Source organism: Hesperophylax consimilis, chromosome 21 (assembly GCF_061612785.1).
Source record: "Hesperophylax consimilis isolate HC1 chromosome 21, BYU_Hcon_1.0, whole genome shotgun sequence".
Classification (NCBI taxonomy): Eukaryota; Metazoa; Arthropoda; class Insecta; order Trichoptera; family Limnephilidae; genus Hesperophylax; species Hesperophylax consimilis.
Genome location: NC_142856.1, coordinates 28,810,700 through 28,837,409, shown reverse-complemented (window position 1 = coordinate 28,837,409; position 26,710 = coordinate 28,810,700). Strand labels below are relative to the sequence as shown.

Sequence of the window (26,710 nt, the reverse complement as noted above, 5' to 3'; positions counted from 1 at the left end):
GGGATTATCTGTTCATTGACACCGGTATTAACATTAAGGCCAGGAAAGAAAAATCCTTTAGGCACAATTTGTTTGCGGTCGAACGCTTGTCATCCGGATCTATTCCCTGGCAATATTAGTGAGAAAAACACGGAAATGTGCTATTTTCATTGCCTGGAGCAGGTCAATGCTTCTTGGCATCTACTTACATTGCAAACATTGCAAACTCTTCTTACCTTATGAAGGACTTTTATTTTGTCTTCTTAACAAGAAATCTAAATCAATGGGAACAACGGAATTAGTTAATATATTGAACGTATGTAGATAATATTTGATCTTTTTTTTCAATCATGTCATATCATTGATTTACTTTTAATGTGGGCGTGATTTATTTTTTTTACACTAGCTCCACACAGGAGATCCTGAGGAAAACAATTTCACTCGGGGCCTATTTCGTCTTTGAGTATGCTGTGTGGAGGGTTTTTTATGGAAAGGAAGGAGAGGAATATCTCTGAAGGAAAAAGGTATGAGGTTTGGGTTAGAATTTGTGGGTCATTGTGTCCAGGAGTGACGGATGTATGAATACATCCATCCCACTGCGGTGCAACACCCACTGCTGGAGAGGTTATTAGGTCAGCCTTCCAGGCTGTTGGTGGACAAACGCATCTGTTGCCAAGATCCAGATAAACCTCATTAATCAAATATATTTATGTTATTGTAAAAAAAATCATTTTTTGCACAATTGTGCAGAGGTAAATATTATTTAATTAATTAATTTGTACTTCCTTTTGTTCCAAAATAAATTAATTCATCTGAAAATAATGTAGGTTCTTAAAGTATATGGTAATAATCTGGCTTGTAAATAGCACAGACCATCAGGGAATATTTTAATTCCCTATGAAAAAAATGGATTGATCAATGAATTCACTCTGCAGGAGAAGACAACTTATAAACCAGCCACCAAATACATATAAACAGAAAAACTCACCACAAAATAGCACTTGCAATTGAGTTCCTCTCCTTGGTCTTCAAATTCGGCGGCAGACGGCAAATTAGCACAAAAATATATTTGAATTCGCACTATGAGATTATAAGATGTCAACCAGCTCTCAAGAGATTAGAATTATTAATAATGATGAATCAGCACATTGTAATAATACGCACTGCACATTATTGTCAAAAAATATTTCAAACATTTTAGTCTTCAATAGACCTCTTTTGACAAATGATACAACCTGGATGAATCCATCTGATCAATGCAAAGGTGTCGGTAATTCGTTATCACTCACCTGCAGAGCAAAATCCATCCAAAAATGACCAGAGATGTCTCTTTTGTCCATTATATATATTAAAAATTAATTAATTCATATGTGTTTATATTTTAAAAATTCATTCACACTAATTTTAAATTAAATTTTAAATTTTAAATCGACTGCTTCTCCAGTATATTTGCGGCACGTTCTAAAGTGTAAGATGCTGTCAGCAGTATTGCCCTGGTAAAAGAACACCATTCAGAATTGAAACGTTTCTTGAAATGTCATTTGCCGTGTTTGACGACCAGATCTGAATAGCTAGGAACTCCCCCACCTTCCTCTTCCGCACACTGTTCCCCTCTACACTACTTTGAGCCACACAATATACCCCGATTTGAGATGTCATAGTTTCACATGCTCTAGACAACTGGGAGAAGTTATTACTCTTGAACGGCACTCACGAAAAAAAATTGAAACTTTTATTCAAACACTTTATTATAGCTATAAGCTGTACACATGTGGGCTTATTATGGTAATTTATTAGGGCGAATAAAAACATATTGAGTTTTTTACAATCGCGGTAATATCATTTAATGATACAGCCACTTTTTGTCCACATCCTTCTGCCCACACACGGATAAAACTTATTGGTATGAAATATTGTTAATATATAGATATAAAAATCTGTTCCTATTGTTCGTTTTCCTGTTAAAAATTGGTACTGGAGGCCTATAGCGAATGATTTGACAAATTCCATTTCAACAAACTTTCATGTTTTGAAGAAGTCGGAACAAGTGTTATTCAAAATAATAATAATTTCGCATTTCCTTCATTATAATTATTCGGACAGTGACACCTGCATGAACACATGTTCAAATATATTCTGAATTACTAATATTTTGCTAGGAAATGATCATGCAGCTACATTTTTAGCAGTATTTTGTTTAAAAAAGCCGTAGTTCTCCGTACAAGCTTTAGCGTAGTAACTACATTAAAAATATTCCACACACCATTCCTAGTACGAAAAAAACTCCCGAAATACGCGCGTTGAACGACCCTAACATTTAATTTCTCTTCCACCCTTATTTTTCGAGCTTATTTTCGTCTCCCCACCCCAACTCCCCCATTCATTACTTCCCCACATGTTCATCCGAGTGAGTTACCAAATACTTAATATACTGGCACCAAGAAGAAAAACTTGTAGAAGCAATGTACCTACCCACAAAAAAGAAGCCTTTCATAATTGTTTTTTTATAATAAAATTTCACATGTGAAACAAGCAGAGGAAAGACAAAGAATACTTAATGCAGTGGAAATGATATCCCTGAAGCATGGGTTACTGGTATAACCACAATACGGCACAAATTGTTTTACTGCCTGTTTCATAAAATTATCTTTGCTATAAGACACAAATTGAAAAAAGGCTTTTTTCTTGAAATCTTCACTGATTTATTAATTTTTACGTTTTCCGAAATGTGAGCAAGTATAAATATACACATTTTCTCAATTTGAGTACGGCAAATGAGTCCCAACTACTCGCAACCGACTTGAGCCCAGTTAGACTATGGTATCCCCGATTAGAATATGTTGTGAAGCTGAAGGTGTTGAGGAAGGGAAGGAGATGGTAGGAGAGTTTCTGGCTATTCATATCTTGTCACCAAACACGGCTAAAACCATTTCAACTCGGAATGGTGGTCTTAGGCCAGAGCGGTACTGAGAGTATCTTCCACTCTGTAACGTGCCGCAAGTATACGATATATATATTATTGCTAATGAATAAATTGTGAAATGACACAAATTAATCAAATAAAATTTATACATATTATACCTGAAGAAACATATCTATTATACGAGATATAATTTCAAAATTCACTAAGGAATACGCCATTACCGTACAGGAATAGTAGAGAAGTCGATGGACAGTTAACATTAACCTTATTTGACATTAATCTTCTAGCAAAATTATAATCACAGCATCTGTTATAAGGACTTTTGACATGGACCATCTAAAGCAGAGGTTCCCAAACTTTTTTGCTCCGTAGACCACTTGCCAATTTTTTTTTTCCGAAGACATCCTGCCTGCCGAATATTGAATTTTCCTAAAACTATTAACGTCCCATGTGATAATTATTATTTTTTGAGTAAAAATATTCCCTTCCCTTGCCTGCCCAACAACCGGGTCGCGGTATAGTTGCTCTGTCTTTTCATTGTGCCGACAGGGGCACCCTTGTGAGGTATTACAACAAATGAAAATGAAGCAGGATAATCAACGGGTATTTTTTTCTGTAGCTAGCCCTACAGAACTGCCCTTTAAATTTTTTTTCAGTGCTTATTCCGGTCAGTTCTTCTTGTCACATGATATCCGATTCTTCAACGTTGTATTTCCATAGCCAAAATGTCCTCCAACTTAGTTTTGAAGTCTGTGTGAAATGCATTTAAATGTTGAACGTCATTATTACCCTGGACGTTTTTTAAAAACAAGTTGAGGATATACAAGCTTGAATAAATTAATTCTGACGAGAAAAGGAACATAGACTCTATTTATATACCTCATTTAACAACTTTACGAAACATAAAAATACAAATATCAAATAAGTAATTTCACAGTTTTTTTTTCTGTTAGGTCTATTGTGTCATTTACGGAACTCCTAAATAGTAAATGGGTGTCCGCCCGTATGTACCCCCATTTGAATCTCGTGGACCCCGAAATTTTTTTCTCGCTGACATAGACCCCCAGCATGCCGATATCGACCCCTGGGGGTCTGTGTAGACCAGTTTGAGAACCTCTGATCTAAAGTATATTATAATTCATCTCACGTAACGATTCATGTAATATTCAGAGATGTTACATCTCCTCCTAAAATTCCTTTCTCCGGCAATCTGCTCTTCATGTCTAAGCGTTCCATATATCATTCCGAGCAAAATAATTTCTAATTTAAGCGTTCTAAGCCTAAGATATCCAAGCATAAGCATTACAAGCCATATAATTCCAAGCTTAAGCGTTCCTAGCCTAAAAATTTCAAGCCTAAGCATTACAAGCCACAGCATTCCAAGCGTCAGCGTTCCAAGCCTAAGCCTTCCAAGCCTAAGTATTTCGAGCTTAAACATTATTTCAAGCTACGGCGTTCAAGTTTCAGCGTTCCAAGCCTAAGCTTTCAAAGCCGAAACGTTCCGAGTCCATACTTCCCAAGTCCAAGCATCCCTAGCTTAAGCGTTGTTCCAAGCCTAAGTGTTCCATTTTTCTTTACATTCGTAATACGACCGCTGTTGGGGACGAAAAAGCACCGCCGCACCGCGGAATGCAATGGGAGTGGAAAGTTCGGATATGCCGACTTACCTTTTCTATTATTCCACGGTTTTCTTTCATACACAAATCACTAAATTTCACCACAATGTGCGAGCTCACTATTGCTTTTAAGTTTCGACACGGTCGATAAAGGGGGCTCCGTAATCAAACGTTGTTGATTTATTCATCTCAACTAAAGTTCAACTAAGTCGGCATAGGAGAGGTAGGAGTTGGGTCGGTGGGCAACAATAATTTTAAAAGGAGATACAAAGGAAAGGTTTAGATAACACGATGCTAGGTGCCAACAACCGCATATGTGTTTATTACCTTCGTCCTTTCCTGTACTAGTCCCAATACTTAGTACCATACCATAGTAATAAATTATACCACTGCTCAACGTAAGTACTGATTCAGTAATCCGGTAAGAAATAAAATAATATATGTATCATGTATCATAATATATGCACAAAAACGGCGCTATACAAGTCATCCAATTATTATTATTATTTTATTTGGCGTCATGTATCTTTTATCAGGAGATTTTTCAATGTGGATGAGTGTTTCAGGCTAATTATTATTGCTTAAAAAATAATTGTTACCCTTTGTGCTATGCATAAAAAATCTTGTCACATTAGTTTACCAAAAAAATAATAATAATTATTATCATGATTTTTTTTTAAATTTAATTTTCATAATCTATCTGATTCTTCTGCACGTAGAAATAAAGTCACCAGGCAACATAATTTATAAGGTGATGAATTTTCTAGGCGCTAAATTATAGTAGGCGATGAATTTGCAGCCAGGAAATGTGGGCCGATTAATTACTCCGGCCAGTGGAAATTACGAGGACTATCCGTCAATGGCACCTTTTTGATAAAGGACTCATTAGGCTACGCGGTTTTGGAATAATCTGGCCAATTTATTTTTATAAAAGACTGTTTTTTAGGATCCATTTAGGACTGTTTGGTCCACGAAAATATAATCTGATTACAAATTACTAGTCCTTTTCAAAACTGCTTAAACAAATCCCAAATCGTTGAATCAAAATCTCGGATTTGTTTCCAAAATTTAACATTTTGTAACACTTAGACACTTTTACAAATGTGTTATAATTTACCCACCTCACTCAATCCGTTTTGAAACGAATATTCGAAGTTAGTGCTGCGTAAAATCTAGTTCAATGAATTCAGTTTTATTTAAATTTAAATGTCATTTTTGAAATAAGAACTGATTGTGTGAAGATTTCGGACAAGCGATAAAGTACACTTATCTATAATCCAATATTTTATTTTCAAAATTAGAATTAAAATATCCCATGATTTTTCGCGGGTCTGCGCCATTAATAAATAAATTATAGAATTACCGAATTCTACCGGGTGCGCCAAATGTGAAGTATGGAGTATTGTAGCGGATGAAGGTCGTACAATAATAAAACTCTTAGGTGATCTGTGTACTGGTATTTATTAAGGAGCTGCTTGTAACAAAAGAGGGAAAAACCTAGTTTGCATCGCCTTTTATAGCATCTCGCTAGAATGCTATCTCGCTTGCACTTACACACATTCATACAGACATCACAATATATAATAATATATGACATTAAAAAACAAACAAAACACGGAAAGTAAGCCCCTATTTGTTGAACACGCGTGGAAAACAAATTGAGGATACGTGCTAAGACGCTTTCTTCTTGAAAAGTTTTCTATGGTTCCCTTCATCACTTAGTGAATACGATAAAGTCCGATAAAGGTTATAACCGATCATCCTAACCACCCTGACTCAATACACCATAAAAGGCGACCCCCGTTATGGGAAAAGATGAAATAAATCCATTTTTATTCTCAATACTTCCTGTACTAAATAGTTATAGTAAAGAATACATTACAAAATGTGTCACTAACAAATTGTAAATATGTTAATATTACTATCGAACAATTTTTGGAAGATGAGAATGAGAACCCAAAGGCGGTCAAAAATCTACTATTTTGATGAAAAATTATCGGCATCTTGTTCGAAAAAACTATTTCAACTATCAGTTCTACTCAATAACATAGTTTTTTCAAACTAGCTACATATACAGGGTGTTCGGGGGTAAAGTGCACTAATTCCGGGGGGTCATTCTACATGATAGTACAAGTAAAAAGATAAATAATTTTTTTTCGAAATTCCAACGTTTTGTGGTAGTTTTTAGTGAAAAAATCGTTTTTATTGGTAAATAAATATTTTTCAGTGAAAAATATTCATTTTTGTATGGGAAATTAAGCATTTGAATTTATGAAAAATTTATTTACCTTATTTACTTCTACTATCATGTTGAATCACCTACCGAAGTAAGCGCATTGTATTTTTAACAAAACAATACAAAATTTATTTTTGGGCCATTGGGGTGATTTTTTTCTAAAAAATTTCCAGGTACGGGAGACTATTATGAGACAAGAAAAAATAAAAAATAAAAACTAGTAATTAAGCCCTATGGGCGTTTAAATTAAATGAATAAATAAAAAAATTCAAGTACACAGTTTTCCAATAAGAGGTGTTATTATGATATTCAATCGTAAAAGATCGATGGTTTCGTTGCTTGTGTGCCACGTAGCGCCGCCTTGTTGAAAGTAAACGTTGTCCAAATCAATACCATCCAATTCCAGCCATAAAAAATCATTAATCATCTCTCAATTACGCAATCCATTCACCGTAACTGTTGCTCCAGCCTCATTTTCAAAAAAAGTAAGGTCCAATGACTCTGCCGGACCATAAACCGCACCAAACAGTCACACGTTGAGGATAGAGAGGCTTTTCAATAATAACTCTTGGGTTTTTTGAGCCTCAGATGCGACAATTTTGCTTGTTGACGAAGCCACCGAGGTGGAAATGGGCCTCATCACTTAAGATGATTTGCATTTGATTCACTCAAGTGAATTTTAGTAATTTCAATGCGTTGTTGAAGCGTGTATCTTTCCATTTTTATTAATGGCGTAGTTTTTATTAGCAAATGTTACAAAATGACAGCTTTAAAAGTAATATCCACCGAAATAGCGGGCTATTCAAAATAACATCTCTAATTGGGAAACCCTGTATAATAAAAAAAAATAGGTCTGAAATTATTTGCTTTTTGAAACCAAAAAAATGTTGACACCAAATATACTTCCCCACCTTCCTCTTTCCCTTCCCCACTTACCTTCAGCCTCACAACATCCCCCAATTGGGGATGCCATAGTCTCACTGGCACCAGACGGGGGCAGTTGGGACTCTTGTGAGGTATTTACTATAAAAAAAAAAAAAAAAAAAAATACTTATCAATAAGTTCGCAGAGTTTGTTTGCAAAGTGATGAATTCGAGAAATCTATACGGGGTGTTAAGGGACGTCCTTGACTCACTTTAAGCAGTGATTCCTGACATTTTCTTCAACCTTTTTGCCTGGCAGGTATATTAATGTAAATTAGTTCCAATAATTCAGGGCTGTCCAATAGAGATTAATTCATTTTTAATGAATATAATAAATCAGTTGATACTCTTCTACCTGATTAATCGAGAAGTCTGGTAGCTACCTATACTCAATAAGTATAGTCTTTAGCCAAGAGTTAAAAGGAGCTTTTCAGATGCTCATTGTAACTATGAATCTTCTATTCAATGTTTTAATGGCCGTGAAAAAACATTTTGTTGGTGTAGTACAGGGTTTTCCAATAAGAGGTGTTATTTTGATATTCAAAGAAAAATGCCATTTTTTAATATAAATGATCGAATGTTTATTTTATTATAAAGAGAAAAGTATGCCGTTGTAGTGAAGAATAACATTAGTCAAATGATCACCACGACCACGCCTACAGGACCATATCCTTTTCATGAAATTTTCCATAACCAAATCGCAAAGTGGCTGCCTTATGTCCTCGATAGCCTCACGAATTCCATCTTTGAGGTCTAAAATTGACGCTGGGCTGTTGGCGCAGACCTTCTATTTCACGTGGCTTCAAAGGAAGAAGTCGCAAGGTGTTAAATCACAAGATCTCGGTGGCCAGTTGTGATCACCTCTTCGAGAGATAACACGGTCCGTTTTAACTTTTCCCGTAAAAGATCAATGGTTTCGTTGTTTGGCACGTAGCGCCTTTATTGTTGAAAGTAAACGTTGTCCAGATCAATACCATCCAATTCCGGCCATAAAAATCAATAATCATCTCTCGATAGCTCTTTGAATATCAAAGTAACACCTCTTATTGGAAAACCCTGTATATTGAATTTTAATAGAAAGCAACAAGCTGCGTACAAAAATTGTAAATTCTTTTTTAAAATTCAAAAATATGTTAAATCCTAATGTAATCCATCTTACATTTTTTGTAAATTTACGCATTTCATCATCGTTAAAAGCTTGGCACAGACTAAAATTTACACTTTATTCTATTGTAATTTGGGTAAATGTGGTCATTGTTATTAGACTTTGTATAAACCGTAGCTCGGCTGTAAAGAGATAATAAAAACTGAATATATTTTTCTGAAACCGTTATAAGCTATCAAGAAAAAATGTTCTTAGTGTTGGTATTAGATTTCAGAAACTGTACATGTAGGTCGTAGACTAAATAAATTCACAATTAAGATTTTAGTATCAAGCAAAAATTATAAGTGATTTATGTGTATTTACGAATGGATTGAAATTTCATCGATTTTTTTTTTGATCTCGAATGATTTTTGCACCTCTCGATACGTTATTTATATGAAATTCCATCGATAAAACAATATCCCAAATTAAGCTCCGAAAATTATTTAAAACACATTTTGTTCTGTTATTTAATATGTTATGAGCATGAAAAAAATCACAGTGTATCTTAAAATGCAACTACAACATCTGTTGAGAGATTTTTACACTATTTCAAACGAGTGATTTTTTTTATTAAATATTATCACCATTTTCGCTTCATTATTATCCTTTATTTAATATTAGTGCGCACCCTCTAACACTAGTATATACATATCTCCATTTCAAACAATCTTTTAACGGTAACTACGTTTAATTCATCTTAAATGGAGGAAAATGTTTTTTCATTCATATCTGTTTACCAAACACGGCCAAAGCCGTTTCAATTCCCAATGGTGGTTTTACACCATGGCGATACTGGGAGTATCTTCCAACTTGGAACGTGTCATAAATATGCTATGATTATTTTAAATAAGTAATTTGTGATATAACATAAATTAGTCAAATAAAATTTTCTTGCGCACGCCGGGATTTGAACTCGTGACCTCCAGCTTGCTAGTCGAGATCCTTACCCGTTGACCATGGAGGCCGTCAAATAGTCAAACACATCAAATGCACCCCGATAATTTTATATAGAGAGTGGCCGTTATTTTAACAACAATTATCTGTACAACATGTTGGCAGTGTCTTAGCAGATTAGCGTTAAAGGAAGTACGAGTAAATTGAATAATTTAACTGTTGCATATTTCACAACTGAAAAAATTAACTTCTTTTATAAACTCTTTCAATTTTATTTGAGAATTACTTAACCCACATACAAGATAATGAGTTAATTGTTTTCGAGTGTGCATTAGTGTCTGCATGATGAGATGAAAGACGTAAATAATTAAGTTAACCTGGGAGTGCAAGTGGAAGGACGGTAGTGCATACATTAATGGATGGAAATTGTTACGAGCATAGATGAAATTCCGTAGGATAAACCAATTATTACGCCATAAAACACCGTACCTTAACCCCTCCTGCTAATTTTTTCGCTTTCGGGAACAACTTGTATGGTCTCATGGAAATCTTGGTGTATCCTTTACTGTCATGGTGAGAAATATGATCTAAACGGTATTAAAAAGATAAACCACCATGCTTTTTAATCAAAGAAAAGTACCACAGAAGACTTAAAATGAACACATCTATGAAACCACAGTTTACGATCGTAATTACAGAAAAATTTATTAAACGCTGTGAATTTCTTTTTCATTATTTTTATATGAAGTGAAAAAAAATGAGTTGACAATAATGTTTGTAAGACATTTGTCTGAAAAATTTTTTTTTTTCAAAAACACCGGTAATTTTTGTTCAGTGTATTGACGAAGTGAGCCATTTTTAAAACACTTTTTATGCTTACATTCAAAATTTTGACACTTTAAAAATAATATGTTTATTTCTACTAATACAATTTAGAAGCGTATTTTATCATCTTTCAAAAACAGTTTTAATTTTTGAATACTTTCAGAACTATTCAATTTATTTTGATTTTATTGCAAAATCTTCTTACAGAATGTGCCAGCGGCCTGAGGGATTAAATGATAAAAATTGACACATAGGTATGCACATATTACATGTACCGATGTACAACTGCTTCTTTTTTTACAATGGCGACATCCGTGATCCATGCTTACGAATTTAGAGGTGATGGGTTAGAATCTCGGTATGCGCAATTGCAAAAATCATATTTGCGAAACATTTCAGAGTCGTAGCTCTCAGTGAAGTACCACCTTTCAGAATCTAAACGTTGCTTGTAGTGACAAGATCTGAATAGCCAACATTCTTATTCCCCATCTCCTTCCTCTCCCCACTCTTTTCAGCATCACAACACGCCCCAATTAATGATGACATATTCTCACTGGCTCTGGGCAGTTCGGACTCTTGTGCGAATGAAAGATGCTGTCAGTATCGCCCTCGTTTAAGATCACCATTCAGAATTGAATCGTTAGTAAAATGGCTTTTACTCTGTTTGGTGACCAGATCTGAATAGCCCGGTACTTCCCCACCTTTCTCTTACCCATCTCATCACCACCTCCCCATCAATTTCAACCTCACAACAAACCCCAAGTTTGGATGCCATAGTCTCACTGACTCCAAACGGTTGGGAGCAGTTGGGACTCTTGTGTGGTTTTGTTTTTGATAATCTTATGGGTAATTACTGCTAAGCGATCAAATGATCTTCCAAATTGGGGACACGTGCTTTGTCTTTGGCCAATATATTTCGGAAACAAAGTTTGCATTATGTCATATAAATAGCACTGATAATTTACATTTGGGCAGTACAGTTTCCATTTTCTGAAAAGCACTTATCTAAATAGTATAAAACAAAGGTGCTACACGCGTCCGTTTATGCGCGGATTTTGATTTGTTTTTTCACTATCATTTAGAAAACTATTTCCAAAAGTTCTTTATAGGTACATACGAGTGTCAATACGCACGCAACACGCGACGCACGTCTTCTGTCATCGGCTCTCGATAGTATTCATTTTAATCGTTCGTTCTAGTCTATTTACAAAATGGAAGAGTTTGGTGATATCATTCAGTCCTTGATTAAAACGGTCGATGTTTTGAGTGGCAAAATCGAGGGTTTCGGTAGCGAACTGACCACGATTCGTTCAATTTTAAGTGACGGTAGTGCTAAAATTGTGTGCCCTTCATGCAAGTACTCGTACAACGTAACTGCAGGTACTCCCCAGGTACTAGCGCCGGCGCCAGACTTAAATGTGTGTGTGCGCTCAGCGTACGGCGATATCACTAAGCAGCCGTCTGGGATACCTCCACCGCCCGGGCCCCCCGGCCTCGCCCCCGCTCCTGCTATTACCTTAGCCGCTCTAGCCGGCCAGACTCACCTTCCCGTTAGCGGCGTCCAGCCGCTCACTACCCGCAAAATGACTACAAGATCCACTGCTAAAAAAGGAAAACCGGAGGAAGATCTACATTCCGCTTCCACATCTGCTGCAGCGGCGTCTTCTCCTCCACAACCACAGAGTACAATACAGCCTGTTGTGCCCAAGCTGCCAACCCAGCCAATAACATCATATAGCGATGCCCTCGTCAACGGTAGACGACGATCTCGGCCAATCTGTAAAGGGACAGGGTCTATCGACGACAGCTTGGTCACTATTCCCAAAAACCTACATCTACATGTATTCATGTTTCACCCGAATACCACAGAAGAAAATATATCTTCATTCTTAAAAAAGAAGAAGCCGGATTTAATTTACACTGTCGAAAAACTGGTTACGAGGCATGAACGTTATGCTGCCTTCAAAATAGGCATACCGGAAAATTACTTCCACTTTTTCCTGGACCCCACGATCTGGCCTGAAAACGTGGCCTTCAACGAATGGTCATTTCGGAGACCACGACCCCAAACTAGGACGGTCGATACGACGTCCGAAAAAGATAGACATTAGTGGAGTATACCAGAACGTTCGAAGTCTGAATAATAAAATTATCGACTTCATGACAAACGTAATGTGCCAGAAACCACTTCTGATTGCTCTTACCGAAACTTGGCTAACTTCAAGCACCTTTTCGTCGGAGCTATTCGAAAACCTATACCACGTCTACAGGAAGGATAGAGGCAGTCGCGGAGGAGGGACTCTCCTAGCCCTCCGAGCTGACAGCCACTCACACGCGGAAAGAATGGACTGCATAGAAACCCAAGGTGAAGACTTGTGGGTGAAAGTATCGCATAGAAATGTCATCATTTATATATGTGTTGTATATTTTCCTCCAAATACAACATCTGAACAGTATCAATTATTTTACGACAAAACTATAAGTGAAAGTGTAAAGTTACAATCAAAAAATATTATTATTTTCGGTGATTTTAACTTTCCCTCAGGGAAAAACCCAATTGACGTTTTCGATTACTTTTGTTCTTTTTATAATTTAACACAATTCAACACTGTTTATAACATAAATGCACACATGTTAGACCTAGTATTAAGTAATGTAAATTCTAAAAATGCTGTTATCTGCCGCCATAACTCCCCATTAGTCAGAGAGGATATTCATCACCCTTCACTTTCATTCACATTCGATTACACAACTCAATCACATATACAAACAGACACATTGCCTCCAGACATAAACATGGGTTGGATTTTCCACGAAAGCTCAGATAACACACTTAAGAATGCCTTAGAACAACATCACTGGAATCATTACGATTGCCTTGACGTAAATCTAGCTGTCGAAATGTTTTATGAACAGCTCAATAATATTTTCAACATTTGTTTTAAGAAAAGATCTACACGTATGCTCAAAGATGTTAGACAATATCCGAAATGGTTTAATGGGGAAATCATTCACCTCATACGAGAAAAAACTAAAATGCACTATCTTTGGAAAAAAACAAAATCCGAACATGCTTTAGCTAACTTTAAAACTTTGCGAAAATCAATCAAACGGTTAATTGGTCAGGCCTACACTGACTTTACACGTGAGGCCGAGAACAGTATAATAACAGACCCAACTCGATTTTGGTCTTACACTAACGATAAACGCCGCGGCTGTGACAAACTTAACCACATGGACTACAAAGACAATAAATATGATGGATCGTCTGAGATCGCCGCAGGTTTCGCACACTATTTTCAATCAGTATTTAGCGACAATATCCCCAAACTTGACATATCCTCTATAGCTTCATCGTCATTTAACTCTTTACCTGTACAAATTCATGAAATTAACGATGACGATATTATTACAGCTTTCCATAAGCTAAAACCTAAATACTCCGTCGGCCCAGATTGTATTCCACCTATAATCCTCAAAAGATATGCAAGTTATTTTGTTCAACCTCTAAAACATATTTTTAACCTATCACTTCGCAAAAATATATTTCCGGAAATGTGGAAACTAACGAAAGTAACGCCTATACATAAAAAAGGAAAAAAGTCAGAAATAGATAATTACAGACCTGTAGCTGTGTTGTCAGCACCCGCAAAACTTTTAGAAACCATAATTTATTCACAGATATATAACCAAACAAAACACGCACTCACCGAAAATCAGCACGGATTTCGTCCCACACTGTCACCTTCAACGAATCTTATGAATCTCATTACCTATATTAATAATTCATTTGAAAATTTTGTACCTGTTGATGTGATTTATACAGACTTCGAGAAAGCATTTGATAAAGTCGACCATGATATTTTATTAAAAAAATTAAGTGACATCGGATTCTCTCAGAATTTCCTCGCTTTTGTGGCTAGCTACTTACGCAATCGTCGTCAGTATGTCAGTTACGGACACCATATCTCTCACGAATACAAAACTAACTCCGGGATTCCCCAGGGATCGAATCTAGGACCCCTTCTCTTTCTCTTATTCATCAATGACATTGGCAACACTATAAACCACTCAAAATATCTCCTTTTTGCTGACGATATAAAACTTTTCAAAGCAATCAAAAGTTACATCGATTCCATTCTTCTGCAGAACGATCTTGATTCTCTTGTCAAATGGTCGGAACTGAACAACTTACCCTTCAGTATTCAGAAATGCAGTGTCGTTACATTTACAAGGTCCAAAGATACATTCCTGTTCCCCTACCACATTAATAAACATGAATTAACACGTAAAAATGAGATTCGAGACCTTGGCGTAATTTTTGAAGCAAATCTCTCTTTCAAATCCCATATATCTGATATTGTCTCCCGTGCCAACAAAATGCTTGGATTTGTTCTTCGTAATTCAAGATCATTTACCAACGGAATCGCAATCCGAAGAACGTATGAAGCACTTGTTCGCAGTATCTTGGAATATAGCTCCATTATTTGGGCCCCTTCTGAGCAAAACCATATTCTCGAAATAGAAAAAGTACAAAAGAGATTCATGCGTTACCTATATATGAGGGAATATATGTACTACCCTTTCCTGTATCCATCCTTATTCTTAGCAGGAATGCTCGATCTTAATACATTAGAAGCCCGCCGAAAAATATTTTTAGGAAAACATTTTTTTAAGATAATCTCTGGAACTATACATAATCCACCTATTTTGAAAGAGATTAACTTATATGTCCCAGACAAGTATACTCGTGGAAGGTCCCATACCCTTTTTTATGCTCCAAAAGCGAGGACTTCTGCCTATCAGAACGCCCCAGTCAACAGAGCGACTGAACTGCTCAACGAGTCTGCATTGACCATCGACATCTTTAACGTAACCTACAGGCAGTTTAACAATTATCTTTTGACGTATGTCACAAAGTAGTGAAACTGACCTTTTTATGTGTTTTGCTATACTTTTTGTCCAATTTGTAATCTTCTTCATAATGTATTGGTGAATAACCGTTTTACGGAGAACATGAAAAATAAATAAATAAATAAATATAACATGAATATTGTATTTACAAAGCGTAGAGAATAGTCAATGTTTTGTAATCAAGTCGTATAAAATATTTTCAGGCCCTTGCATCGCTAACTTTGGCTAAACCTTATGAAATGCATCAAAATAATGTACTAAGGAATTGTATATATCTTAAAAAGTCCTACAAACTGCACAATGGTATATGTTTATTTCCTAAAGATAACCTCCAGTAACGCCGGGTACCTACACGTCAGCTAGTGTAGTTATAAAAGCGAAAGACTGTACCTTTATAATTTGAACTATCTTTAGTATTTTGCACCTGCTTGCATAATAATAAAGTTTGCCTTTCTCTAATTTAGCCAGAACAATTGTTTATTAGTTTTACAAAAGGCTATTCCGTTAAAGGTATTAAGTACTGTAATTCCCATCGAGAACTCATAAAAATATCGAAACAATAATCCGTTTCAATCTTATTAATAGAAGAGTTTTTAATTGAGTAATTCAACTAAGTTCTAACAAATACTGTTATATCATAAAATTGTCGGAATAGTGCCTACTTGCAAAGTAGATTAGAATTTTTTTTTGTTCAAATTCCTTATCACGAGTATTAGTTAGTATCACGTTTTAACACAGATGTCACCACTTATGCTCGCAAACTCTAAACGCGGAACGCGTAAAAATTACAAAAGTTTTTTTTTTCAATCAAAATTAGACTTCATACCGCGTCCTGATACATTCAATAAATAAACTTTGAATTGTGTAACAGTGCCAAAAGTAACGTGAAAATATACATACTTTAATATACATAAATGCGTAATTTTTGGAGACTCTTGCGAATCGAAAATAAAAAAAGTTGAAGCTCCTACAAAATTTGTATGAAACTATTCAAGCTATGACCTTCTGTAAGTACATGTACGCTAAAGGTTAACGACGTATGCTATATTTGCTCAAAGCCTGAAAAGGGTGAGCTATTAAGGGTGATATATTTTCCTAAGGGTGCTACAGTGCAACTGAGAAAAATTCTGAATTGATGACATTCAATATTATTCACATATGTACCGCAAAGGGGGCGATTGGGGGGTTGACATTGATTTGGATGACTTTGTTTTGCACAGGAACCCGAAGAGGAACTTTGCCAAATTTGGTTTAGATAGGTCGCACGTGCAGGATTGTTTATAGTTATAGAACTGCTGGAACTTATAGTCGCACACGTTCTATTTTAATGCTGCGACTATGTTATTACTAATGAATTTATGCCTCCGTTCTTACAACAGTTTGTGGTGTAGTGATCAGCATAATTGTCTTCTAAGCAGTTGATCGGTGTTTATATTTTTTAAATTTCGTAACAGTAATTTGCGATAAAAGTAATTTGAGCCTGCTGTGGGCATCTTTAACATAATTTTTCTTTAATAGTTGAATGGTTTGTATGGCGCTGTTATCATTTAAGAGGTAATCGTTAAAAGAACTACAGAATAGTCCGCAATAGTACATTTATATCGAAGTAAAGTAAAAAATATAGGAAGCTTGTTTACTTTCATTCCCACTGCCTTCAATAAAAATCAATTTCGATGTTTCACATCTTCCAGGCGTCCCGTGACGGCTGTTTACGGTATTTTTTTCTACATTTTAAATGTACATTTACAATAATTGTAATGATTTATTATCATGCAGTACAATTATTTGAATGAAAATACGATTAAAAATATTTGTATAACTGTATAAGTATGTTAAAAATAAGTACAAATGTTATTATGAATTATAGGTCGATTTTAGTTCCTAGCTAGACAGATTGCCCGCTTGTTTTTTTTACCCAAATTGAATATTTATTAAGTTTTTACTAAATGAGCCATTAATAGGTAACCATGTAAAATTTTAAGTCACATTACTTAATAGTTTTCAGACTTCACCCTCCTCAAGCCAATCAACCATTTAGTTATTGTTGAACTGATAAAGGACATTTGCACGTTTTAATATTTAATTCATGGGGGATTTTATTATACAATTTTATTTTATTAAATAATCTATATCTTCAATTCTATTTTAATAGTTAAATCATTTGTTATCCAAGCATTACCAATGGTAAGATTCTGCATTCTGCATCTTGTAACAATAAAAGTCGTGTGCCTGTGCGCTCCTGTGAAATTGTAGGAAACATATTTATTCATTTTTGTATTATATCAGGAACACAGAAGTCGCTCTTCAAAAAGTTGTGAGCTGTCATCAGAAAAGCAGTTTTTTTTTCTATCGGTGAGACTATCAACACCAAGCATACTAGACGAAAAGACTGATGGAAATGTGGGACTACTTTCACAATTCCCACCAGTGACAACACTGGCTCGCGGAATAATCTTTGGAACCTCTGATTTCCGTCGATCATGACGAAGCAAATCGATTCCGGTTTTAGCGTTCGTCCCTACCAGTCACACTTTCTCTTTGCCACCGTTACCCGCGTAAAACGCGTATTGTCTTTTGTGAAAATAATTCTCACAAATAAAATAGAAATCATCATGTAACTACTCGAGTTTTTAATCAACATCTCCACATATGTTCTAAACACGGATTTACGGATTGGAAAACACCGTAAGTTACAAGGACCTTACCATCAACCTGATGGTAAACAACGGAGGTCACACATTGTTAACAAGGCTTTCTACAGATATAACCAGGGAAAATGTCCTAAGTATCTAAGATATTAATAAATATTTCAGAAACAAATATAGCAAAAAAATATAAAGATCTGTTGTTTATTCCAATTTCAGTTCTGGTAGAACGTTTGAATTGAAAATGAAGCTAGTTGTCTCGTATTAATTACGCAGATTATATGGTTCTTCTAGCACCGTCACTTAGCGCACTAATGAAACTACTCCAAATATGTGAAGATTTCACAAAAAATTATAACCTTGTATATAATACGTCCAAATCGATAGTTATGGTTTTCAAATGCAAAGAGACATGTTAACACCTTCAGTATGGCTAGATGGAAGGAAAATGGATGTTAGTCGTAGCCTCAAATACCTGGGACATATTATCGCAGACGACCTGAAAGACATCGAGGATATGGAAATGCAAAGAAGAGCGATATCCGTTGGAGCAGGTATGCTGTCACGGTGTTTTTACTTTTGCAGTAGAAACTGTGGGTGGATTATACTGCATCTCAATGGCATAAACTAAAAGTCGCTTACACTAATTCTTATCGCCAACATTCCACCTACCGAGATACTGCAGCGCCACGGAAATGTTCCTGAAGGACGAGTGCACTCTTTCAGAGCGCTTCTCTGCCATCACATGGGAAGCTTATGGCGCAGACTAGGCCAATCAAGTAACAAAATCATCACTGCCATGGTTGCTGGATGGAGTCCCCTCTGATGGCCCTCTGGAGACGGGAGATGTGCAAATATCCTCCATAAACGGCTGCTCATACTCATTTTTGTGTTTATATTTTATGATTTTTTCACTTAAATTCCGCTTTTTTGTGCCTATCGGAATCAACTATATATTATTATTATTGTTCTAACTCTAATTATTTATATTATTTAAAATATGGAATGTATTGCATTGCACTACCCCTGCATACATTCTGGAATAAATTTAATACTTATTATTATTTATACAGTTTAAGGCGCACAACGACTCCAAAAACGGTGTTAGCTCCAGGTTCATATTTTAATTATTTACGACGAATTTGTAAGTACAATATCTTTTTAGACCGATACTCATGGATGTGATTCATCTTTATCTAATATTAATTAAAACATCATCATCACTTGCGTCGCATCGTTTAGATACCCACTTTATGTTAGATTACTGTGTCATCTTAATGGATATTTCCATTACCAATTGTTCATTTTAATTGGCCATTACCAATTTTTAAATGCGTTCTTTATTGTTACGATATCGTTATTTTAACAAAGAACATGGATATTGCGTATAACCCACCTATGCTTAAGAACATTTCATACAGAAGTTACCCGTCATCCACGTCAAACTTACAAGCAAATATATACATTGGGGGTGGTTCAGGATGGCAGAGAGCTTTGCCGGTAGTCGAGCGCAAAACGAAATGTGACAAGAGAAAGCGATTTTCGAGTAAAAAAGAAAGGGGAAAAGTTAATATTCATTCGGACTTAGTCCCTTTCTTCGGGATAACACGTTTATTTCTTGATTAAAAAACTTCATGAAGTGTAATGGGGGGTGTCCCTCCAGCATTTTTTATGGAGATGGGAATTTATTTTTCCGCTTATTTTCCTACGATGATCTTTACTCTGCAGATTAAGATGGACTAAGGGTGTATTATGGGTCTTTTTGTGTTTGTTTTTTACAGACTTATTAAACATTTTGACGAGCTTTCAATTTGTAAAACTGCTGTATTTGTCAAAGGAAAGATACAAAGTGAATAAATCGTGTAAAAATATAATGTTCTTGTATGGTAAAATTATTACAGGACTGTATAATTTGACGAAATAGACTTAAAAATTCACCAAATGTTTTTGCAGATAAGTTCAAAAATATTGCTCAAAATTTTCTCTAAAACAAAAAGAAATAAGGCCAGTTCCTACCGAATACTATCAGACTTGTAAAATGTGTCAACGTGAACATAAAATTAGTTTATTTATTTTTAAATAGACCAGCCAAAAATATCGATATGAATGCTCACAGTCCCATTCTAGATATTTTTCCGTTCTCCGTCTGTTCTATCTCCTCCCCCCACTCTTCACTAGTGCCTAGTCACGCCTCCACCCCCACTTTAACACTTAATAATATTTATTCACCCATTATTTTGGAAAGACATATAATAGTTAATATTTTGCCCTGAGGAAGGAACGGTTGTTCTGAAACCGGTCGGCTTTGATATGAAAATATAGTGGGTCGAACAAATTAATATTGTTTTATTTATTTATAATGAATGACTACACAGTTACAGCAATATTAAAAGCGTTAAAATAATTATTTTTCTAAATATCCCTTCCAATATTTGGGCAGGCGTCCAAATATTGGTGACTGACAAATATGAGTGCCTGGGTTTTGGTATGATGAGATGTCAAGTTACGAGTAGATATTAGCATAATTCAAATGGTTTGCTCCTCCAAGTTCAGTCCCTTCCGTACAACTCGTATTCTTAATGATCTCAATCACTTTCCGCTGCCTGTATGATTAGGTCCTCTTTGTTGGGCCATTTGCTGCAAGGGAGATTACTCATTGTCTAAGGATGTTGTTCCATTAGAAATAAAAAAACCTTAGAAAATCTTCCTAATTAATATATAATGATATTCATAACGCTCTGAATAAAAACAAATACTTGGCTAGACAAGTTTACACCTTTGAATTACAAGTGGCATTAAAGACAAATACCTAAAGACATAGTATTTTGAGCATATTTCTACAAGGTTTGCTGAGTTTTACCATAAAGATAGCAAAACTACGATAAGAAATAATAAAAGAATTAAGAAGAAAAAACATCATTATAATCAGAGAAAACGATACTTGCATCAATGTAGCTGTCGTGAATACAAAGAAAACATTCCTTTTACCGAAGAAATTTATTTTAAATATACCATAATGCATGCCAGAGTAACCAATGTTTTTGTTTTAGATTGCTGTCGTAAAAATAGATCACTTGTATAAAAAACGCCCCTTTGTTTAAAGGTGTCACTTTTTATTCTACGAATATCAATCACCATTATTACGAAACCTTTCCGCTGTAACAACACACAGGCCATTTCGAATATTATAGTGCATCACATAAAGAGGCTTTATTTGTACGTTCTAGTTATGGCCAACCCTTGTCAAAACATCCCTTGGACTACCTTAGCGTCCCTGAAGACGCCATATCTCATATCTTTCTTATCAAAACAATGTCCTGAACTTTATACCAATCTTTTTACAAGACTTTCCTACTTATTTTTTCAGACCGTACTTGATTATTCAGATCACGTTCGTATCCCAGTTTGTTAAATCTAGAACGCGAATCCTGAAGAATTTTCTTTTTTCTTAGAGACTGGTCGTTTTACACTGCAAAACCACAAGTGATATTGCCTTTCCTTACAAATAGAAAAAATGACCCGCTTTGACACCCATGGAAGACTTCCACTGTATAATAATTACAATTTCATGAACGTTATTACGATATTTCTTCGAATTTTATGGATTTTTTTAACACTTGGTGTGAAATATTACTAACTTGCACTCATAAATTTAGTGCTATTATAATGGCCCCATAAAAAAGTTATTTATTGTCAGTGACTGCAAAAAAAACATATTCATCGTCGGTGGAGACATTTTTTTTCGGTCAGTGGAAAGGAATATTTCATGTTAATTAATCGTCAGTGGGTTAAATATGTCACTTTTAAAATTTATTGTACAGCACAGACTGCTTTTATGATTATTTTCTAAATTGTGGTGTTGGCTAATAGTTCGAAGGCTTCAAATAACATCAAGAAAACCAATGACGGCCTCCGTGGTCAAGGGGTAAGGCTTCCTATTAGCAAGCTGGAGATCCCGGGTTCAAATCAATAGAAATAATATGAAGTATATTCCGACACGTTCCATGGTGGAAGATATTCTCAGTATCGCCCTGGTGTAAGACCACCATTCGAAATGAAATAAAATAAGAACGTTGCTTGAAATGGCTTTGGTCGTGTTTGGTGAACAAATTTGAATAGCCAGTTACCTTCCTCTTCGCTATCACCTTCCCCTCCATTCTACCTTCAACCTAATAACATACCCTAATTGTGGATGCCATAATATCACTGACTGAAAACATGTTACTTTCTTATTTTTTTTCAGAATTATTGATTTCAAAAACGATCTAAAACCGTACATTCAACACGGGCATTAGCCTAGTGTGATAGTCAAAAGAAAATTTACTGCATCATCGTGTAATATTTTTTTTGTCAAAAAAAATAAAAAATCCGAAACGGTTCCAACTGGCTACAACGTCAATATGACATACAAAACGCTAATGCCTGTTAAAATTTCTGTCATCAACTTCGCCTGGCGTGATTTATCGTCATTTAAGAAATTAAACAAACGAACATTTACATTTTTATTTAAATATAATATAATAATAAGATACACTATTCATTTTTCTAAAATATCTTATTTATTATATATTGAATGGAGCGCTTAACTGCTTAAGTCACAAACAAAAAAGCTGACTTCTCATACCTAATATAATAAACCTAAGCAAATATTTCGATTATTTCCCTACGGTCCATTTTTCCATCCCGTTTTTTTGATTCGTTCTAATATATTTTATGATTTTTTTGCAGGTCTGCCAAACGACATCAGCATCTATTGGCATCAGTACCCCTACAGTTTAGGGATAGGATTCTGCAAGTTACGAGCCTTACTTTCTGAAGCGTGAGTATTTTTTTTTCTTTTTTCTTTTTTTTTTCTCGTAGAAAGAAATCACTTTGTGGTTTAACATTTTAATGAAATAAAAACAATATTTTTTGTTTAACAAAAAGTATTGTTTTTATTTCATTATTTTTTAATCACTCTGTTAAATGCCTGTCAAATTTAAAGTTTAAATTTTAAGAAAAATCTTTATTAAACCGTAACGAGAATATCGGTCTCAAATACCGCTGTGATTTATCTATGAGTGTGAAGTGTCTTCTCTGCCTACCCCTGCGGAAAACGGCTTGATGGTTAGTTTTTAAGATATATCTTTAATATCAAATGGGTATATTTTACCGACTGCACGTTATCTTGAAACACTTAACTTTAAAACTTATATTACAAATATTGATCAATTACAATCTTTATTGATGTTGCTAGGGCGTAAAAAATAAGGTACATAAATAGAACAGAAATAAAATGTTTTGATGACTTATAATAATTTTTAAAAATATCGGTCTTCAGGACGAAGGAAGGAAAATATTTTTTTCGTTTATTTTAGCAAACAATAATTTGCATTGTCACAAAACACTGATTTCATTTTTGTTTTTGTATATTTTATAATACTGATTTTTTTTTAAATTTCTGTTCGTTTGCGTAAATACGTAATAATAAAGTTGTTAAATTTCATAAATGGATATTGTGGATTTTTATCTAGCTTTTTAAGTAGTTCTGATTCGAATATTTAATCACAAAGTCACTGCACTACAAACTACAATTATACCTAAGTACCTGAATATTATTTAAAATTTGGAGTTATATGCACTTCGTTCCCAAAAATTTATACTCGGACGAGTTGTTTCACAAAATTTAAATAATTCATCAAATCCGTAGTCGAGAGGTAAGACTCTCGACTAGCAAGCTGGAGGTCACCGGCTCAAATGCCGGTGTGCGCAAGTAAATTTAATTTGTGTTATTTCACAAATCACTCACTTAAAATGATATACACTATATTTTAGGCACGTTCCAGAGTGTGAGATACTCTCAGTATCGCTTTGGTGTAAGACCGCAATTCAGAATTGAAACGTTGTTGAAATGACTTTGGCGGTGTTTGGTGACCAGATTTGAACAGCCATGTACTTAGCCACTCTCCTCTTTCTCATCTACTTCCCCTTCCCACTACTACTACTCTCAACATACTCCAATTAAGGATGCAATAGTCTCACTGGCTCCAGACGACGGTTGGGAGCAACTGGGACTCTTATGCGGTTTCACATAATATTTCACATATTTTCCGGGTGAGAGATCACCTTTAAAAATTAAAGTGTATGTGTTGTTTGGTAAACCAACCTCCCTTTTCCCCTCAATTTCTTTTCTCATATTTTGTTAGCTTCATAAAATTCCAGAAACTGCGTTGTATACTCTGGCTCCGAGAATCATAAAACTGGTGTCGTATAATAAATAAACAAAATAAATCTGTTTACCGCTCTCCCGACCTTTATGGTTTTGTTCAAATACGGAAATAATTATGATGCAAAACGGAAAAATATATGTCCATCTGTTTATTTGATGTTTCCCTTTTAATATCATCATTCGGGGTGTTGATTCAGGTCTTTTTAATTCCTACCTTAAACGCTTTGGCGAAAAAACTACGAGGGATAGGTCACACAGCTTAATGCGTTGTTGTTTATCGTTATTTTCTAGCGTACATTTAATAGTCGAATAGTTGTGTTTGTTTCTCGTCCCCTTTGTTAAATATAGAGAAAACTATTCGGCGTTCTGTCGAATTTTAAAAAAGAAAGTGGACATTTCAAAACTATTTTAACACGTAGAGTCCGGTGGGTCAAAACAAAACACAAGCAGCGATGATGGGTACAAATAGACCCACCTTAAAAATTCAAATTATGTGCTTTTCGTGCATTTTTTAGTCATAAAATTTTTGACTTTATATATGATCTTCTAAAATTCCTTATGCATTCCATATTATGTATCTTGTAAAGATTTTCTTGCAAAAAAGATATATTCCAATTGCATTACAGCGAGAATGACAATGTTTCGACGGCTGTCCAAATTGTAGTGCTTTTTTATGCACAATAATTACAATAATAACACATTTGTATCTTGTCCGATTTTATTCATTTTTTTCACAAATTGTGGCTAAATATTTGAAAAAGATTAGACTAAAGGAGATTAATAAACCTCAATAAAATATCTATGCTGTAATAATTATTAGATGCAGACACTGGGTCATTTCTGACCCAACATATTAATCCTCAGAAAAGTAGAAAGGTATCAATAATAAAATAAATGTGGCACTTCATGCAGTCTAGACAGATAAAACTGTAAAAATTTCGAGATGCTGGAGACTTGCTTTACTGTTCGAGAGTACTAAACGTAGATAAATTTGAACAGAAAATAATCTTTCATCATTCTTATCCCATTTTCTTTACCATCCCTCAATTTGATTGCCTCACATTATTTAACCCAATTTTACTTATTAAAGTGTTGAGGTTATTACATGCAGAAGAGACTGTGGCAATTAAATTCTTTGAGATTAGTTTAAAGTTCTGTTAACATGGATTTGCGATGAAGAGAAAAGATAAAAATTAAGAGAGTTTTATAACAACAAACTCCACACAAAAAACAATACTCAAAATATATAAAATATTGATTTTGTTTATTTGACTGACAGTCGGCTGAACGCACTGAATTGAAATAAATTCGATCGAGTGAAATGTCAAGTCTATTGTGCAGGTGGAGGTAGAGAAAAAAGGTTTAAAAAATAAAGAACATAGGTTGTAAAACTGTGTGTGGGTGATATTGGATGTTACGTGAACACCTCACCAGGAAAACCCGTGCTGAGGTGTTAACGTGTTTGTGATTAAGGGTGACAGGTATTTATGTGTTGTGGTAGAAAGTTATTATTGTTTTTTACAGACATATATTGAAACATGAAAACACACATTTATATGTGAGTGTATGTATTTTTGGATAATTCTTGAAGAACGTGTATAATATCTATGTTTACTTATTAAATTTTGGTTATGTTTGGTTTGGAATTATAATCTTTTGAATAAAGTTAATATCTTGATTTTTTATCCAGGCTACGATACGTTTTTTGAGAAAGTTTTTAGATGTGTTTGTAGTCAATAATTGTTTCAAAGTAATGGGCATACTGTTAAAAAGTTTGGTTGCGTAGTATTGAAAGTGTCTTTGTCTGTGTGTGGTGCGTCTCATCGGAATGTTCAGTGTTTTATTTGTTGACGACCTGTTTTTTATTATGGCTTTTGCTTGATTTGTAATATGAAGATTATTATGGAAGAGGTGTAGGAGAGCAGTTTTGGCGTAAATTTTTCTTATCGACGTCTAGTGTTTTGAAGATTTTGTTTGAGTCTGTGTAGAATGGTATTTGCAGTATGAGTTTTACTATTGCCTTTTAAACTTTTTGAATTGGGTCAATTGTTGTGTTTGTAGCGCTTCCCCAAGATAATATTCCATAAGTGGCAATGGATTGACACAGTGCAAAATATATTGATCTGAGTATTGTTAGTGGGAAAATGTTTTTAATGGATTTTATTAGGTGCAAGACATGCATTGCAAGGCATGCATTGGGCCTTGTTTCTAGCTACCAGGCCGAGTACGGACTGTACTGATGATATCAACCGAGGATTTGTCATATTTGCATGGTCTATTCCCACTGATCCCATGTATTCCAATTTTTTAACCTTTTGCCACAAAAAAATTATTCAATATGTACCATTAAATCATTACAACAGAAGAGTATGAGATGATGTTATGTGGTGATACATCCCC

At 34.9% G+C, this 26,710-nt stretch overlaps 1 protein-coding gene across 1 annotated transcript in view; it reads left to right on the top strand.

Annotated features, from left to right (window-relative positions):
- The window catches only part of LOC149413825 (neuropeptides capa receptor-like), a 335,462-nt gene that overhangs the window by 88,809 nt on the left and 219,943 nt on the right, over positions 1 to 26,710 (top strand). The window contains exon 2 of the mRNA XM_089644473.1: positions 22,831 to 22,921. Within this exon, the coding sequence (XP_089500599.1) occupies positions 22,831 to 22,921 (91 nt within the window). The remainder of the gene's footprint in view (positions 1 to 22,830; positions 22,922 to 26,710) is intronic.